This window comes from Trichosurus vulpecula, chromosome 3, assembly GCF_011100635.1.
Source record: "Trichosurus vulpecula isolate mTriVul1 chromosome 3, mTriVul1.pri, whole genome shotgun sequence".
In the NCBI taxonomy this organism is placed as follows: Eukaryota; Metazoa; Chordata; class Mammalia; order Diprotodontia; family Phalangeridae; genus Trichosurus; species Trichosurus vulpecula.
The window spans coordinates 95082541-95100945 of NC_050575.1; the positions used below are offsets into that span (position 1 = coordinate 95082541).

At 38.1% G+C, this 18405-nt stretch overlaps 1 protein-coding gene across 2 annotated transcripts in view; it reads left to right on the forward strand.

Moving 5' to 3' along the window:
* FAF2 (Fas associated factor family member 2) overlaps positions 1-18050 on the forward strand; it is a 97113-nt gene extending 79063 nt beyond the window's left edge. For both annotated transcript variants that reach the window (XM_036749334.1, XM_036749333.1), the window contains exons 10-11: positions 1294-1437; positions 15827-18050. In XM_036749334.1, coding sequence (XP_036605229.1) covers positions 1294-1437; positions 15827-16009 — 327 coding nt within the window. In that variant the 3' untranslated portion in view covers positions 16010-18050. The remainder of the gene's footprint in view (positions 1-1293; positions 1438-15826) is intronic.
* The last annotated feature ends 355 nt before the right edge of the window (positions 18051-18405 follow it).

Sequence of the window (18405 nt, forward strand, 5' to 3'; positions counted from 1 at the left end):
CTAATGCTTGTTTGATCATGAACTCTTCTCGTACCCATAGATCTGACAAGTAATTTCTTCTTGTAATTTGCTTATCATGTTTAAATTACATGCCTGTTTTCAGCTTCTTGTTATATATTGAGATGTTAGTCTATGCGTAGTTTCTACCAGACCAATTTCCAATTTTCCCAGCAGTTTTTCTCATAAAGTATGTTCTTGCCCCAATAACGTGAATCTTTGGGTTTACCGAACATTGGGTTACTGTGCTCCTTTGCTTATGTATATTATGTACTTAGTTTGTTCCAATGAGCATCCTTTCTATTTCTTACTCAGTACCAAATTGTTTTGACATCTATGACCTTACAGTTTAGTTTGAGATCAGGTACTTCTAGACCCCCTTCCTTCTCTTTTTTTTATTTTTTTATCATCAATTTCCTTGATATTATTAACCTTTTGCTCCTCCGGATAAATTTTATAATTTTTTTCTAGCTCCATAAATTAGTCCTCTGGTAGCTTGATTGCTATGGCACTGAATAAGTAAATGAATTTAGGTAGCATTGTCATTTTTATTATATTGGCCCAACCTGTCCATCAGTAATTAATATTTTTCCACTTATTTAGGTCTGCCTTTATTTATCTAAAAAGATTGTTTTGTGATTGTGTTTAAAAAGTTTCTATATCTTGACCCAAGCAGTTTTAATTCATATTTTATAGTAATCAAACAAAAGACAATTTTAGAACATAATAAAATAAAGGAACTTAATTTTAGTTTGTATCTTTTTGTTTCATTTTGTTTTTTTACTAAATTTACCAAACAGAACAATAGTAATGCTCTCCTTGGAGAAAACACCTTTGTGAAACCAGTCACTTCCTCTTTAACCACTCTCTGTAAGCATTCCCCTGTTGTTAGCCAAAGGTGAATAGACGACCTATTTTCCCACTCAGTTTAGTTACTATAAAACATGACAAACTCCAATAATCTTAGTTTCAAGAAATTAATATATTTTCTCTGAAGATGATTAAGTCTTCTATTTAAGAAAGATTAATTGGGTCTTTGAAACAAAACCAAGAATCTCAGACCAGAACACTATCAAAATATTATTTCTCAATATTTTATAACAAAGTGCGATATACTTCCATAGTAATAAAGAGCTAAATTTGGGCAATAACTTATGAATATGAGCAAATATTCACGACTTTTGTTAAAATAACCTTAAATATTTAATTTCTTCTTACTCCGTGATCAGGTTCTTTTGGTCCTTCATTCTGAATGGCCTTTGACTAAGGACTAACCTTTGCCCTTTTTCTTCCCAGAATCTACAGGAAGAGAAGGAGCGGAAGTCAGAGTGCCTGCCACCTGAGCCACCCCCTGATGATCCTGAAAGTGTGAAGATCATTTTCAAGTTACCCAATGATTCCAGAGTAGAGAGACGATTCCATTTTACACAATCTCTAACAGTAAGGACCAGGAGGGCATTTTGGACTTAGAATTTGGGATATGGATTTGAAAACCTTTGTAGACATTCAAGGTAATAGAGCTGCTTGGGAGTATTGTGGTACCCTGACTAGCAAAGATGAAGCAAAGTGGATATGGTTACAGTCAAGAATCTCTGGCAATAACAATGTAGAGGCTATTAGAATCACATACAAATCTGAAATGTGGTAAAATACCTTTCACCTGATATCTTCAAAAGAGCTGCAATTGGCCTGACTGAAGCCAGTATCAAAGAGGAAGGAGAGGGTAACATGAAGTGAACTTTTGACAGTGTTTACTCTTAACTGGATGTTCCCCTCACACAGTGAAATCTTTTATTCTTTTCAGCCTGTTTCTTTTGTTGAGGGTTGTTTTGTTTCTAGAATCAGTGACTTAACAGGAGAGACTCTAAATTTTATCCATCTTTAGTGCCAACAACAACAAAAAAATCTCTTTTTGGCCAAGACTAACTGCAGATTTGGAATAATCTTTACATTTTTCTTCTTTTCCTCTTTTTTCTTGGATGTGTTATATTTGGCTGTAGAATGTAAGACGATTGGAAAGGTAGGAAGAGGTAAGGTTACAAAGAATCATTTGGTCTTTGCAGTAATAGGGAGCCTTTGGAGTTTATTGAGCATAGGAAACTGACATGGTACCTGTACTTTAGGAAAATCACCTTGGCAGCTGAGTTGAAGGAAGGTTTGGAGTGGGCATAGTTTTGAGACAGGGAGCCCAATTAAAAGGCTAAGCCAATAGAGTGAGCAGCAGGTGAGTACCTGAGCTAGAGTGATGGCTTGTATCAGTGGAGAGAAAGGGATGTATGTGAGAAATGTTGTAGCAAACACAATTATGAGATTTCCCTACTGATTAGAAAATGCAGGGGAGAGGGGAGAAAGAACACTAAGGTTTGGAACCTGGGTGACTGGAAGGAAGTACTTGACAGTACTAGGGACATTCACAAGAAGGGGAGAGTTTGGGGGGAAATAATGAGTTCTGTTCTAGACATACTGAGTTTAAAATGCTTATAGGTCATCCAGTTTGAAATGTACAATGGTGAATTCATAAATACAGGGCTAAAATTGAGTAGAGAACCAAGGGCCAGATAAATATAGATCTGGAATTAAGCTGTATAAAGAGAATAACTGAACCTGTATTTTCTGACCAAATGAGAGTATAGAGAGAGAAGAAAAGGTGGCCCAGCCCAGAGCCTTGGATGATACCTACAGCGAGCGGAATGAATATACAGCCAAAGAGACAGAGAACAAATATTCATACAAGTGGAGAATCTAAAGAAAACAGAGTTGAGAAAATCCAAAGAAAAGAGGTTGAGCAGGAGGTGGTCACTGATGTCATATGCTACAGAAAGTTCAAGAAGGATGACGATTAGGAAAGGCCATTGTATTGGGCAGTTAAGAGAGCATTGGTAGCTTTTGAAAAAGCAGTTTCTGGTGAATAATGAGGTTGGGAAGCCAGATTGCCAAGATTTGGAAGATAGAGCAGAGGAAGCAGAAGCTCTGGTGATAGATTTCTTTTTCAAGAAGTTTAGCTGAAAAGGGGAGAAAATACAGGATAGTAACTATTGAACGTGTTAGAATTTTTTTTTTTAGGAATTTGGAAAACTTGAGTGTGTTTGAAGGCACCAGAGAAGTAACCAGCAGATAGAGATTAACAATTATAAAGAATGTAGGAGTAATGGTAGAGTGAGACATTGGTGGGTAGGGTTGTAGGTGATGGGAACAAGGGAATGAACAGCTGAGTTTGGGGAAGGCAATTCAGTATTGAAATAAGGGGTAAAGTATGAGAAGGTGGAATTAGGCTAACTATTGGGTAGTAAGTCCAGACAGAGTAGTTGATTAGTCAGTAAACACCTGTTATGTGCCAGTCACATCTAGAGAAAATACAGAGTCCAGAGATAGAGTGTCTTGGTTGTGGAATAGCAAGGAGGCTAGTGTCACCGGATCATTAGGTCTGCTAATGAAGGCAGGTAGAAAGTTCAAGGTCGACAATTTGTATAGGCATAGACCATAACTCTCTGTCCTGCCTTGTTAGAACACCCCCATCATTTTCAGCTGTAAAAGTTGTGCAGGTTATAGTTTGATGTGGATTGGTTAGTTCCTTCTTCCCTTCATGTATGTGAGACAGAGTAGGATTTAACTAACATTACTAAGTAATTATAGCAAAAATAAACCTGTATAGGTCTATACACAGTAATTTTATACAAAACTAAATGTAATCTAGACACAACTTGTATTAATAGTCCTAAATGACCAATTACCCCAAAATCTTATTCATTTATTAAATATTCTATGTATGGAACATTTCTGATTGCTAGAGAATATACAAAATTTTGATTAAACACAGTCCCTTCTTTTACAGACCTTAGAATCTATTGAAGAATATAAATAATTATAGACAGAAATAATTTTCAGTATAAAGCACATGCACATATACAACAGAAGAAGCGCTTTTGTGAGGTATAAATTACAATGCTCTCGTAGATCTAAGGGATAAAGTCATAGACCAGGTGGGGAGAGAAGAGTAGAAGCTTTGCTGGAGGATGTAACATTTGAGTTGAACTTTAAAGAATAGGTGATATTCATTAGGGGAAGAGGGAAAAGGAAGGAATTCCAGAGATAAGAGAGCATTATAAACAGAAGCATGCAGATGGAGTGGAGACCCATGAAACATTCCAGAGAGAGATTAGTTGTTGGGTTGGTAGAGTGTATTAAAGGAGATAATGTCAGATAAGGTTGGAAAGGTAAGGTGAGAGTAAAGTAAAAGGTAAAATAATACTGAAGGGCAGATCTCTGATCAGTAAAATGATCAAAAGACTGATGATGAAACATGCCTCCCTCTTGTCTACAAACACATAATGGTCTTTAGGCCCAGAATGAAAATATGGTGCATTTTCAGATATGGCTAGAGTATTTGTTTGCTTGACTCAGTTGTTCCAAGGGATATTCTGTTGGTGAAGGGCAAAGTCATTGGGAAATGACTGTGATATTTTTTAAAAGATCATTAATAAAACTTTTTGTTTTTTCTTGTTGTTAAAGAAGGGTAGAGTTGTGCCAAATTGTGAAACTTTTTGAATCCCAGGAAAAGAAATTTGAATTTGGCAGGCAGTAAAGAGCCACTGAAAATTTTTGAACAGAGGAATGATACGACTGTCTCTGTATACAAGAAAAATTAGTTTGACAGTAACGTAAGAGATGCATGATTGGAGGTGGCTAGGCAAGTAAAGGAAGTTATTGTAGCAGTCTGAATGGGTGGTAATGAGGGCCTCTTCCAGGACAATAATGGTAGGAGTAGACAAGGGAATGAATTTGGCGTGTGTTTCTGAGTCAGGTGATGAAATCTGATAACCTGATTGGATATGAAAGATGAAGAAGGAGGAAGAAGAGTAAAATATAACTCCAGATTGTGAACATTATTGAATGACCCCTATCTAAACCCATCTGAGGAAATGTGGCTGAGGATGGTATTTGTTTTTCTGACCACAAAGATTCCTCTCAGCTTTTCAGGCTCACAAAGACTAATTTCAGACTCTGCCACTTTCATGGAGGGTCCTGGTTCATGAAAACCTGTTCTTACCCAGTTTGATTTCTTTCTGCCTGGGTTGATTTACCTAAAATGCACTCACTTGGCTTGTTGTAAAGGCTGATTCTGTCCGTGGGTGAAGTTCAACTTTTTCATCTCTTGACCTAATACCTGTTCTTATTATACTTATTATACTGCCTTTATGCCCAGCCTTCCTTAAATATTATTCCTGTCAGGACTCCATCTAGGTAGTTTTCTTTTCCTGTTTAAAAACCTATGCCTCTTAATGGACTTCCCACTACCTATGTAGCCTTGAACAAGGCATTTCACCTGTCTGAGCCTCATTTTCCTCATTTGGATAGAGTTAGGACCCAGTGGCAAACAGTGAATCCTCTGAAGTGGTTGCATTATTTAAGTTCATGTTGCATATGTATCAGGTTCTGGGATGCTTACATCTAGCTTTAATATATTTGCAGAACTGAAATAATGAAAATGTTCCCTGAACCTAATGAGTGAACATGACACAACTATCTAATTCCACCTCCTTTCCCCAGAATCTTTTGGTGCCTCACAGTCCATGTGCTTCCAGGAAGTTATAGTGGAAATAGTACTAGGCACAAGCCTTAGCTCTGCCACACTTGGATTTGTTACCTTAAACAAGTCATTTGACCTTTCTGGACCTTAGTTTTATTATCTCATAGTATAGGGACAGGAGAGTTTGGATTAGATGTTCATTAAGGTTTCTTCTATCTCTAGCAGTCTGATTCAGTGAATTACATAGAATTATTAATATTTTATACATCTGTTAGCAGTATAGATAATATCTGCCACAATGATAAGACAATACTTATTATAAGATTTAGAGCTGAAAGATACCTTAGAAATAATTTAGTACAATGCCCTCTTTACCGATGAGGCAACCAAGACTCAAAAAAGTGGTGATTTGTGCCTCACAGATAGTAGTAGAGTGGAGACAAGAACCCCGTGACCTCTGACTCCAAATCCCTTCTACTACCCAGGGCTAACATTTCATTATGAATGTGTCTGAGAATTTTGAAGGTACTTAAAAGTGAAATAGGAGCTCTTGGACAGAACATTTATGAGAATGGTTTAGGGACACTGAACTAACTACAGAGCAAAGAGTCTTTCATGTTGGGCAGGCTAGATAAAACTACAAAAAGAGGTAGGATCACAGAACACTTAAACATAATCTTTTTGGGGCTGGGGCTCAGTAGCCACATTTCTCCTAAGAAAAAGTCATGCCCACCTATTCTATTAAATTCGTTAAGTGAGTAATTGATACATAATATATTTAGTCATTAAAAAAAGAAACTTTTAACTAATTTCTGTACTCAGAACTGTTCTGTTAAAAAAATTGAATCATAATCCTTTTACAAGAGTCCAACTGTAGTGCCTCACCATAACTTGGATATGACCCTGTAGTTTTTGAAGGCCAACAGAGTTCAGTGGGCATTGATAGGTTCACCCTCAGTGGAAAGTCTTCAAATATGTTTCTAGTAACAAACCTTCCTTAGCTGACTGTTCCAGGACCAGCCTAGTTAAGTTCACAGAACTAATCACAAATAATTGGATAGCTGGCAAGAAATTGTTTGGCTCTGGCAGCCTGTGAATCATTGTAATGCAAAATGGCACTTGATTGTGTACGTTGTATATTGCTTCTGCAGTGAGAGTGGGGGAGTGGCAAAAAGTGAAGCACAAGGTGCTTAAAATCATAGTTTATAGACTGCATGTTAAATTTTAATTTAACTCTTAGCACTCTAAATGTGAGATCTTTGTCCAGCGAAAAAATTAGACACATCAATATCAATATTCTCCCTATAAATGAAAACAGAAGACAAAAAAATGGTGCACCTCGATGGAAAGATGGCTTATAGGTTCTTAATAAGGCAAATAAAGGTGTTGATGAATTTTGGTTTCATTGTGCACCCAGAAGCAACAAGAAACATAATTTCGTGACATGCTTAGTCACCTTGCCTTGTATTGTTCACAGTGAATATAAGCAAAATACCAATATGAGAATAACTGGAGTGTATATGTATACACCAGCATTGCATATTGAAGAGGACAAATAAGTAGAGAAATTCTGTGAATCTTTAAACTAAACAAGGTTCTCCGAGCTAAGTTAACATATATACTTTGATCCTGGTTGACTACATTGCAAAGATGAGCACAGGGAACAATGGTGAAAAATGCTAGAAAATAAATTTCATGATTAAGGAATTGAAAAGAGGCCAAAGGTTGGTATCGTGGCTTGACTCTCCTTTCCTCACTGGCTGCATTGACACCTTGGAGAACCCTCCATCCTGAGGCCCTCCTATCCAGATTAGTGATTCGCTCCCTCGGACCACCTAGGTAGAACTCCAGCTGTGCGTCACCTCACAGCTGTACGGTCTTCTTCTCCAGTTACATTATCTCTGTGCTACAGCTACCCCCACCCCTTTGCTTTCCAGCTCCCCTTTATGTGTTGTCTTCTTCCATTAGAATAAAAGCTCTTTGAAGGTAGGGACTGTTGGGCTTGCTTTTATTTGTGTCCCCAGCACTCAGCATAGTACCTAACACAAAGTAAATGCTCAAAATGTTTTATTTCTTCAAGGGCAGGGACTTATACCTTTCTTTGTATCCTCAGTGCTTAACATAGTAGCATGGAACATAATAGGTGCTTAATAAATGCTTAATGACTGACTACTCAAGACCCATGCCAATATATCAAGAATAATTGCTTCAAGAAGAGAGACAGAAGGAACTAAACATGATTACCATCAAAAAGCATCACAAAGTATCGTTGATTTTCAACAGACAGGAAATAACTTGTTCCTCATATGGGAGTTATTTATGAATCAGCTATTTTTGTGTGTACCATTGATTAATTGGAACAAAAGTAAAAACACCAAACTAGAAGAAAGGATAAATATAAGAAACAATATAATTTACAATGGCTTTAACCAGACATGTTTTAAGTGATTTTTTGATGCCAAAAAATGGGAAATTGATAAAGATAACTTTGACTATCACCATATCCCTTAGAAGTATATAACTGGTTTAAAGCAGCCATCACAACGAGGAGTCCAAAAAAGCATTAAAATCACCCACAACTGAACCTCTCTCAAACAGAGAGATCCTGCAGTCAAAGACAGCATCATTTTAGAAGACAAACTATTTGTAAGATATTCTAAAGGCTGATTGTATAGTATTATGAGTAGTAAAAAGCAGTGAAGGGCTAAAAAAAAATTGCAGAAAGATTAGCATGAGACCAGACTGAATCAGATAATCTTAGGACATTTATAGATGAAACTGGAAGGAGATCAACCAAGGGACAAAAAAAATTCACCTTCTGTGTTAATCTGTTCTCATTATAAACATTGGACTACCATGTTTGAATCTGTATTGCCTTGATACTGTTTGTGCTATATAAGAAGTAGAAATAGTCCTTAAGAAGATAAGCCAGGAAGAGTGGCCAGGCCAGATCAAGTATCTTCACTTCTTCCTTTACCCTTCTCTCCCCCCATTTAAAAACAGTTATGGGAGTGATTTTCCATATGTCTCAGAGGTGGAGATGTCAAACAGTTGGGAAAGATAATGGACAGTATTATTGATACCAAAGAATGTGATTGAAAAGACAGTAGCAATTATTGACCCATATGCCTAGTCTCTCATTTCTACAAAGTCTACGTTTTGAGATTGTTCTACACAAATATCAAGGATGTCCTTGATAAAAAATGAAAAGGAAATAGAACTTCACAGATGATTTTTACAGCAAATTATATCTGCACAATTGAAACTGTTGACTGAAAGGTTTAGCGGCACAAGATACTATGTGTGTGATTAGAAAAAAAAATTGACCCGATAGACCAAAATGTAATAAATGTTCTACAAAGTGTCTTATGGATGTGTAAAGATGATACAGTATTCTGCCACAGAGATAAGTTTTGTTCGTTGATCTCTGATTACCAATATCAAGTGAAACATGAAACAGGGAGATAGGAGCTTGCTTGCCGAAGGTGTTTGCCACTGTCGTGCAGGATCTACTGGGCAGAGTCCAAATGGAAGAGGGTGAGGTCCTTTAGATGTTTTTAGTTGTGGATGATAGTGTACTAGGTAAATATATTTTGGCACTACAGATGGGCAATGAACTGACAGTAGGAGGAAGGTACATTCAGATCAACTTGTGCTGCAGAATGTGATAGTCAATCTAGCCTATAATCCTAGATTCCTGTTTTTCCTCTCTTCAGGAGGATGATGAATTTTCCCTCTGACTCTCAAGTTGGGGTCCCCAGCTTTGTACATTGACCCACTGCTTGCTTCTTTCCTTTTCATACATTCTTGCCCAGCAAAGTGGCCCTATATCATTCGACACGCAAGCTGCTTCTCACTTGTAATCTCTGCTTAGCCGATTCCGATTAAATGTGACATTCTTCCCATGTTCCCTCAATCCAGCTTAGCCTCCTTGGGTATGTGCTTCTAAAAATTGTCACTGGCAGAGAGAAGAAACTCAGAAAAATCATCTAAGTGGAGTTACCTACATAGAAGCCTAATATCTAGGAATTGTATGAACTGGGTCTAAAAACCATAAACATTGATAGGCCATTAGTAAAGTAAACCAGTACCAAGTATGCACTGGTTTTTTTTCCTAGTACTATTTCATCTGTCTTACCATTTTTGAGTGTCTGAACATGTAAGCCATTAATTTTACACAAAAGATAAAATATGAGAGGCCCTCAGTCATTCACTATAGGTTATTCTTGTGAGTGGAGGTATTTGTTACCACCCAGTACTGACTGGACATTGTTAATATTTTTCACCTCTAGCAGCATCATGACCCCAATAATCAAGTGCATAAGAAAACTCAGTTCTGGCTACTGAAGAGTAGCTTCGGTAGCCAACACGCTTCTGTAAATATTCCTTCTACATGACTTGGGAGGAAGCATGGATGGAATTATTTTGTCATGTTATGGCCATATGAGTTACGTGAGAATTGGTCAGTTTGATTTCACAAACATTCTTTAAATGCTTACCCTGTGTAAGACTCTGGACAGTAAAGATACAAAGAGATGCCTACCCTCGAGGTACTTACATTCTACTGGGGAATACAACATTTATACAAAGAATTAATATAGAGTAATTTAAAAGGAGAGAGTGTTACTAAGCAAAGAGATGAGGAAAAGCCCCCTGTAGGAAATGATACCTAAACAGTCTTTTGAAGAAAGCCAGAGATTTTACAAGGTAAAATTGAAGAGAAAATGCATTTTAGACATAGGAGAATACTAGCACAGAGCCATGGAGGCAGGAGATAGAATTTCATGAATGGTAAATAGCTAGTAGGCCAATTGGGGGATAAAATAAACCTAAGATAGGACTTGTATTGTGGAGAACTGTGAACGCCAGTTTGAAAATTTTGTATTTTCACTAAAGGCGTAAAGGAGCCATTGAAGATTTTTTTGAGTGGGAGATGACATGGATCTGTGTTTTAGGGATAGCAGTTTAGAAGAGCCAGTTTTGTGGAGAGACTGGAGGCAGGCAGACTAATTAGAAGATTGTTGTGATAGTCCGGGATAGAGACAATGAGAACCTAAATTAGGGTGAAGGTTGTGTGAGTAGACAAAAGGAAATAGATGCAATGTGTGATGTGGAGGTAAAATCAAGATCTGGCAGTTGATTAAATACAAAAATTGAGGGAGACCAAAAATGACTGTAAAGTTGTGAACCTAGGTGACTAAGAGGATTGTGGTGCCATTTGTCAATCATCAGGTATTTATTAAGTGCCTGTTGTATGCCAGGTGCTATGCTGGGCACTGGTGAAACAAAGCAAAAATGATGCAGTCCTACCCTCAAGGAGCTTACGTTTTAATCCGGAAAGTAACATGTATACATAAGTAAAAAATACTAGCTAGATGGGGGTATGAGGAAAGGCATTTGAGTTGAGCATTGAAGGGAACAAAGAATAGGATTCTTAAAAAGTGGAAGTGGGGAGGGAATTCATTTCAGGTATGGGAGATAGTTTGTATATAATCACAGGATGTAGAATGTATGAGGGACAGCAAGAAAGCTAGTTTGGCTAGACAGTAGAATTCATGAAGGTGAGTGATGGATACTATTTCTGGATAGGTAGGTTGAAGCCAGGTTTTGAAAGTCTTTAAATACCAAATATATGAATTTGTATTTGATTGTAGAATTAGAGGAATAATTTACCCAGCTCTGTACTTTAGAGGAATGTCATTTTGGTAGTTATGGAAATAAGATTGACAGGGCTTAATTTATTGGCTGTGTCAGATGAGGGAGACTGAAGAGCCAGGTATGAACTTGGATCAATAGAAATAGGGAAATTTAGAAGGGAGGTGGATTTGGGGGGATATATTGTGAGTTCTCTTTTATACATGTTTAGTTCCTGTGGGACATCCATTTTGAAATGTCCAGTAGACAATTACTGATGCAAAATTGGCTCTCGGGAGGAGAGACAAGGGCTATATATAAAAATCTAGATTGGTATCATCTGTTTAGAGATGATAATTAAACTCATGGGAAGTGATAAGTTCGTCAAAAGAAAGATCTAGAGAGAACAGAAAGTGTCTTGGTGGATGTCCACACAATGAATGGAACTTAGATAATGATCCAGCAAAGGAGATGAAGGAGGAATGGTCACACATGATGTAGTTGAAGAACCATAAAAAAGCAATATCCCAGAAGCCAAGGGAAGAGAGTGTCTAGGAGGAGAGTGGTGAACAGTTTTACAGAAGATGAGGGCTGAGAGGCATAAATCCTTTAGAAAGAGGATTTAGGAGTTGAAATAACATTGACCTTAGAGAAAGCCGTTTCAGCCAGGCAGTGGTACTTAAAATCCTTCGCATGACCATCACTTGTTTTTTCTGGTTGCTACATGTCCAGCATGTTTACCACTATGTAAAAGTGTTTGAGGTTTTTCCCAGGCCCATATCCTGTGAGCAAGATGCCCCCAGGCTTTTTACTGCCCTTATCAAGTCCCCATTTTCTCTGAACTTACCTCTGTCACCAAGAGAGGCAGAGGTGGCAGCAGTGGCAGTGGCAGCATGATATAGTGTGAAGAACATGACTTGGAGTCAAAAGTCCCGGGGTCATTTCCCAGTTCCGAAATTTAACTGGGTGACTTTAGATAAGTCATTTCATCCTGCCAAACCTGTTTCTTTACCTATAAAGTAGGAAATCTTTTGGATAGAAAGTACCCTTGGAGACTATAAAGTGTTGTAGAAATGAATTGATATTAATTAGTAATATTAGGAATCTGTCCCTCTCCCATATATAGAGTTGCCTTTGTGTAATAAATTACTGGGAAAAAAAAAAAACAACAACTCCATTTCATCAGCTTTTTCCGGGTACCTCTTAACCATTGAGACAGCCTATCTCTTTTTTCAGAATTTTGTTGGGTTCCATGGCTTGCCTTTATATTTTATTTCCAAATTGGTCTCTCCTTTCATTTTCTATTCTGGATTGTATTCTTTGTTACTATGAAATTAAAGTTTCCCCCTTTCTGCAAGTTATCACTCTCAGTTGAGCCAGGCCAGATATACTAATTGCACTCTAAAGAAATTACTTAATTGCTGCATAATCATACTATCAGAGTATAAAAACTCACCCTGCCTGCTCTGCACTGCAAGGTAGAATTCTAGTGTTTTAATCCTTGCATTCACTCAGAATACTAAATTCCCTACAAACTACAACTTTCACTGCCATGTTTTCTCTGCCTGTACACATGAAGTAATGACCTCATACTGAACTGCTACTTCACCAAACTAGATACAGCATAGATGGACATTTAGGCTCCTCTTCAAGCAACTACAGCTTCCTACAAACAGACAAAGAACCCATATCAGAGAGAGCCATATAAGACTCTCAAGGAAAAGCTTCTGGTTAAGAATCACATAAATATCTTGGTATGGTATAGTGAAAAGTACACTGGATTTGAAATTAAAGAATGTGTTTGAGCCCCAGCTATACCACTTACTACAGATCAAGTCACTTAATCTCTCTAGGCCTCAATTTCCTTATTTATAAAAATGTGGGGATTGAACTAAATGAAATTTCAGATTCATTCCAGCTGTGAACGCTCTGTTCTGGCCACTTATCAATTTGAAAAATCATACTGTTAGGCCCTTTGCCATCAGCAAGATGGTAAGCCTAGTGACTTTTCATTCTGCAAGTCTCAGCATCATCTTCTATCCATGAATGCTCTATTGGTCCTGGATGCCTCCTTGTATGCCTAGGTGTGATAATCTTTACCCTTCAGCTCTTCTGCAACTATTGGCCAAAACAGACGAACAGGAAGAGTTTTATGACAGATCCTGAATATTTAATACCAGTGAGACTAACTCTAGTACTTCATTGACTAGAAAGTCAGTGAAAGGGTATTGACCTGACAGACTTGGAAACCTGAGGCTTCCTGTGCTGATACTGTTATGAATATTCTTCAAGCAGTGCCCCAACAAGCATGCATAGACAATAAGAAGACAACCATGGGAGGGGAAGAGTGCATGGATTCTGTTAACTAGTAGTTTTGGACATTTCGATGATTTAGCCATGAAAATATTTCACAGAGGACCAATCTACTATGGTTGCAAACTCTCCCTCGATGATCCACTGTATCTCCAGTTTGATTTGCTTTTCCTCATCTCTCCTAACACTTCTGGCATCTTGTTGCCCAGCTTCTCCTGTTCTCTACTGAATCTAATACTCAACCAGTCTATAAACTTGGGCTTCTGCTAGCTCTGTTAGCATAATGACTCTACTCTTTGATGCTTCATTATTTGACCCTTATCTTCACAATGTTGTTGCTGTTAAGTCTTTTCAGTTGTATCTGGACTCTCCATGATCTCATTTGAGGTTTTCTTGGCATAGATACTGGAGTGGGTTGCCATTTCCTTCTCCAGCTCGTTCTGGAGATGAGGATATTAACATACAGCTTTTCTCTCTACGCTTAGAGTGAAAGTTCCACCCCTGCCACATACCTTCTGTCTTATTTACAATTTTTGCCTAATAGAACCTGGCTGACTAGATAGAACACCTTTGTCCTCAGCTTCTATAATCTGAAAGAGAATGCATCGTGACAACTTCAAGAGCGCCTTGGATGCTAAACTTTAAAGATTAATGAAAGCCGTGTTTAACTGTTGGAAAGGCTATCAAGCTTATGTTAGTAGGCAGAAAAGGGGCACAAGACCATTAGGCAAATGCATTTGGGAAAAAATAACCCAAATTATGAGACAAAATACTTTTCCCTGACCAGCGTATTATAGGTGTCATTAATAGAAATATTGGAAAGAAAATTTTGTGCTCCCTTTATACAACACAGTAGCGTGTTAGCATCTGGAATGCCATGTGCAGTTTGAGTTTTTGCACTTTAAGAATATGATGGAAATAGGTAATGTACAGAAAAAGATGTCCAAAATGATCAAGGTTGATATAGACGCTGCCACTTGAGGACAAATTAAAAACCAATATTTTTCACTCTGGATAGAGAAGGAAAGCATAAGTATGATAAAAGTTAATAAAATAGTAATAAGAATAAGAGGAAAATAAATGTAGATTTGTTCACTAAACTGTAGGATACCAAACTTGAAATTTGAGAGCAGAAAGTTAGCTAAGGAAAGGGAAGTCTTAGTTAAACACAGGCAAGTAGCCTTATGGAACTTCTTTCCAATACAGTATGGTATAGTGAAAGAGTTGGACTTGGAGGCTGGGGACCTGGGTTTGAATCTTAACAGTAACAATTACTAGCTGAACATCCATGGATAAATACCTTCTTTTCTCTGAACCTTAGTTCCTTCATCTACAAAGTAGGAATAATAAGAACTTTGCCTGCTTCACATTCTTATTGTGAGAAAAGCCATGTGCAACTTTTAAAACAGCTTAGAAATGTGAGCTGCAGTACTAATTATTACTCCAGGGGAAATAGAAATAAAAAAATACAAAAAAAATGCAGAAAGATTTGGAGAAATTGATGAATAGTATGTCTCTCATCTTTAGCATTAAGGAGAGTTGCTCTGCTTTAACACAACACTTGCTTTTGGTTCTCCATTGACAAGACAGGCTAGCATAGTGAAGAGAATGCTGACCTTGTAGCCACAAGACCTGAATTCAGGTGTTGGTTCTACCCCTTTAGAGATGGATGACCTTGAAAAAGTCCATTAATCTCAAGGCTTAACTTTTCTTCATCTGTAAAGTCTTTATACTTTATACTATGTAACTCACAGGATTATTGAGAAAAGTGCTTTATAAACCATAATACGAAGTTATCATTAGAAAAATTCTGAGTTCAGTGTACACATACAGTTTGCATATTTTTGTGTTCTCACATCTGGAATTGCACAGCCCAAGGAAATAGGAGTAGAACTCGTAGAGGTTCATACTCACTTGTTTACATTTTAACATTTTCCAGAACCATTACTGATCAAATTCTTCTCTCAGGATGAAGCACTGGGGCTCCAATTATAGTTTCATCCCTGTGTGACTCTCTACATCTACTAGTATGTAAATCCAGACATATTGAGGGCAGCTGTCAGAAGAGAATTTTACTTTCAGTATTTATATAAATAATGGTCATGTTTTAAATGGACTATCTTGGTAAATTTCCTGCAAAGTTTTCCTGAAAGATTTGGAATCTAGAGTTGTGTTATGATTATGGTTATGACCCAGGGTCCTGAAGATGTTTCATATTTTGAAATCACAACTGAAAGACTTTTCTATTTCAGAATAATTGGTAGATGTTTGCCACATGTTCTCTTGAATAAATGAAAGAAAGTAATCCATGCTTCTCACTCTCATCTCCCTCCTTTTTCTGTGTAATTATTACAGGTAATCCATGACTTCTTGTTCTCCTTGAAGGAAAGCCCTGAGAAGTTTCAGATTGAGGCCAACTTTCCCCGACGGGTGCTGCCCTGCCTTCCCTCAGAGGAGTGGCCCAACCCCCCCACGCTGCAGGAGGCTGGACTCAGCCAGACGGAAGTGCTTTTTGTTCAGGACCTCACAGACGATTGACGCTTTTGCCCTCAGCCCCACTCCCTCTATCCCCAAAAGAAAACAAAATGAAAAAAAGAGAAATTCATATTATTATTATAATACAATATTTTTTTTAAAAGACTGCTGCATCCTAAGAGGGCAGGGGTGGGGGGACTGGGAATCAGAAACCATGCTGCCTGTATCAACCACAACCTGTGTGGTCCGTGAGAGAGGGAACTAGCAAGTGCGTCTCTTCTACAATCCTACTGCTTCCCTCCTGCCTGTGTTCCAAGCCCCTGCTTTCCATTCACAGGGAGAGATACAAGAGAGAATGCCTCTTCTGATCAACCCATAACCCTTTTGGTGGGATGGGACACTCCCTCACCTGTTCTCATTCTTTATAGCTTTTATAGAAAAATAATAAAACCACCAACAACCAACTATATCCCAACGTCTACTGAAGAATTGCTCCTCTTACCTCTATGGAGAGGAGATTGAGGGAGGAGAAGGGACAGACTGAAATGTTTCTTCAATTTCCCACTATATACAATCTTTTTTTTTTCTGTTGCTTTGTAATGACCAAAGGAATGGGGCTGATATTTTTTCCCTTGATTTTATTTGCTAAAGAGCCAATCTTTACCAGATAAATTTTTGTCCTGGGTTTCTTAGCCTACATAGTGTAATAAAGGCTCCGTGGGTTGATTTGTGTTGATACCCACTCTTGTCCTCCACAGCTCTCCAAAGAGGCTGTTGTAGTCTACGTTCTTGTATTTAGAGCCCACTCCCATGCATACACTATTAAGTGTGAATCAGTGGGTGAATTCTGGCCCACTCAGGATCTAAGTAATAACACACACAATACAACTGCACACAAATGTAGCTTTTTCAGAGGTCTCAATCAGACGGTTAGTTTGGAGTCTGAACCAAAGGATGTTAGCTTTCCTTTCCTGTTGTCATACAGGAATCCTCACTCCTACTTCCTCTTACCCCATTCTCCTCAGAGATTTCTGGTTACAGGGTTGAGTCCACAGAGAAACAGGAGTTACCCTGTTTGTGTGTATGTGTGTTGCAGTGTAACTTTATTTTTAAGTACAAAAGAAATAAAGGCCTTGAAGGGAACCTGGGCAGGAATTATATGCCTAAAGTGGAAGGCATGTGTGTTTCTCCTGTAGATGCTTGCTTGAGGCAAGACATTTTATTTTTGTCCACTGAATGTTGTGTTGAAGTCATAGGGCCCTTGGACCACAGATTAATAGGCTGTGTATTATATACCTGAAGCTCTAGCCCAGGGTTGAGTTAATGATAGTGAGAATCTAATTTAGGGCACTGAGACCAGTGTGAACTGATGGGTAACCTAAAATGTTCTGTAGTGAAAGTACTGGCTACTGGGGGTAGAGATGCAGCCTACTGAGACTGCAGGCCCCAACATACTATGGGGCCAGGGTATTCACATCAAGATAAGATTTAATTTGTTGGACCTACAGACTCCAGAGGCTGCATCTCTTATTTAACTTTAAGGCAGCTATTTTATGCTCCACATTATCAGTGTTCAGTTCATCCCTTTCGTCCGGGATGTCACCAGTGGGGACAGAGTGTGGGACCACTGAGGAGTCACCAGGAGTTCTGTGAATATCTCATTGTCTGGCATATGCAACCATATCTGATACATGAACTCTGGTAGAGTTAAAATTTTTCCCTGAACTTACATTACTTTTCAGCCCAGTTTCCTACTATTTTAGGACTGGATTAAAAGAAAACAAACCACAAGCATATAGCTTAAAAACTGGCTTCACAGTGACTTTAGAAACACAAGCCAAGTTCTTCATTCAACTCTATATGAAGTCTGTTAGTGTCAGACTAGATAGGAGATACTTTTCAATTTAATCCTGAGTCAACCTCCCTGCTTGGAGTATACAGGTATCCTCTTAGCAGGACATGGAAGGTTAGTAAATATCTTAATAAATTCTATGTTTTTCAGAGGATAGTGTTATGCAGAGATGGAGCCCATTTGATCTCATTTTTTCAGTAATTTTTTTCCAGTTCTTTAATTATTAAACCTCTGACTTGATTTAGAATGCTCCCCTCCTGTCTCTCTTGCTTTTTGATAACTGTGTGATTGGGTGAAGGGGATTGGGTTGGAGACTAGAATCTTTAGAGTCGCTACTTTTGGAAACACCTTGCTTTTGGCTTAAGGAGACTACCTGAACCCCATTCTCCTTCCTTTTCAAACAGCCTCTAATTGAGGTCAGCTCTTGTACTGTCTCTAGGTGCGGTCTCCTTCCCTTTGAGTTTTGCACTTCATGCCAATACAATATTACTAAAGTGGAACTCGGTATGGGGGTGGTGGTGAGACGCTCAATGAAACCTACAGGAGAATGCTGAACAGTATCCACATAATCTCTGGGATCTTTGAGCAGTGGTTTACACGAGTCACT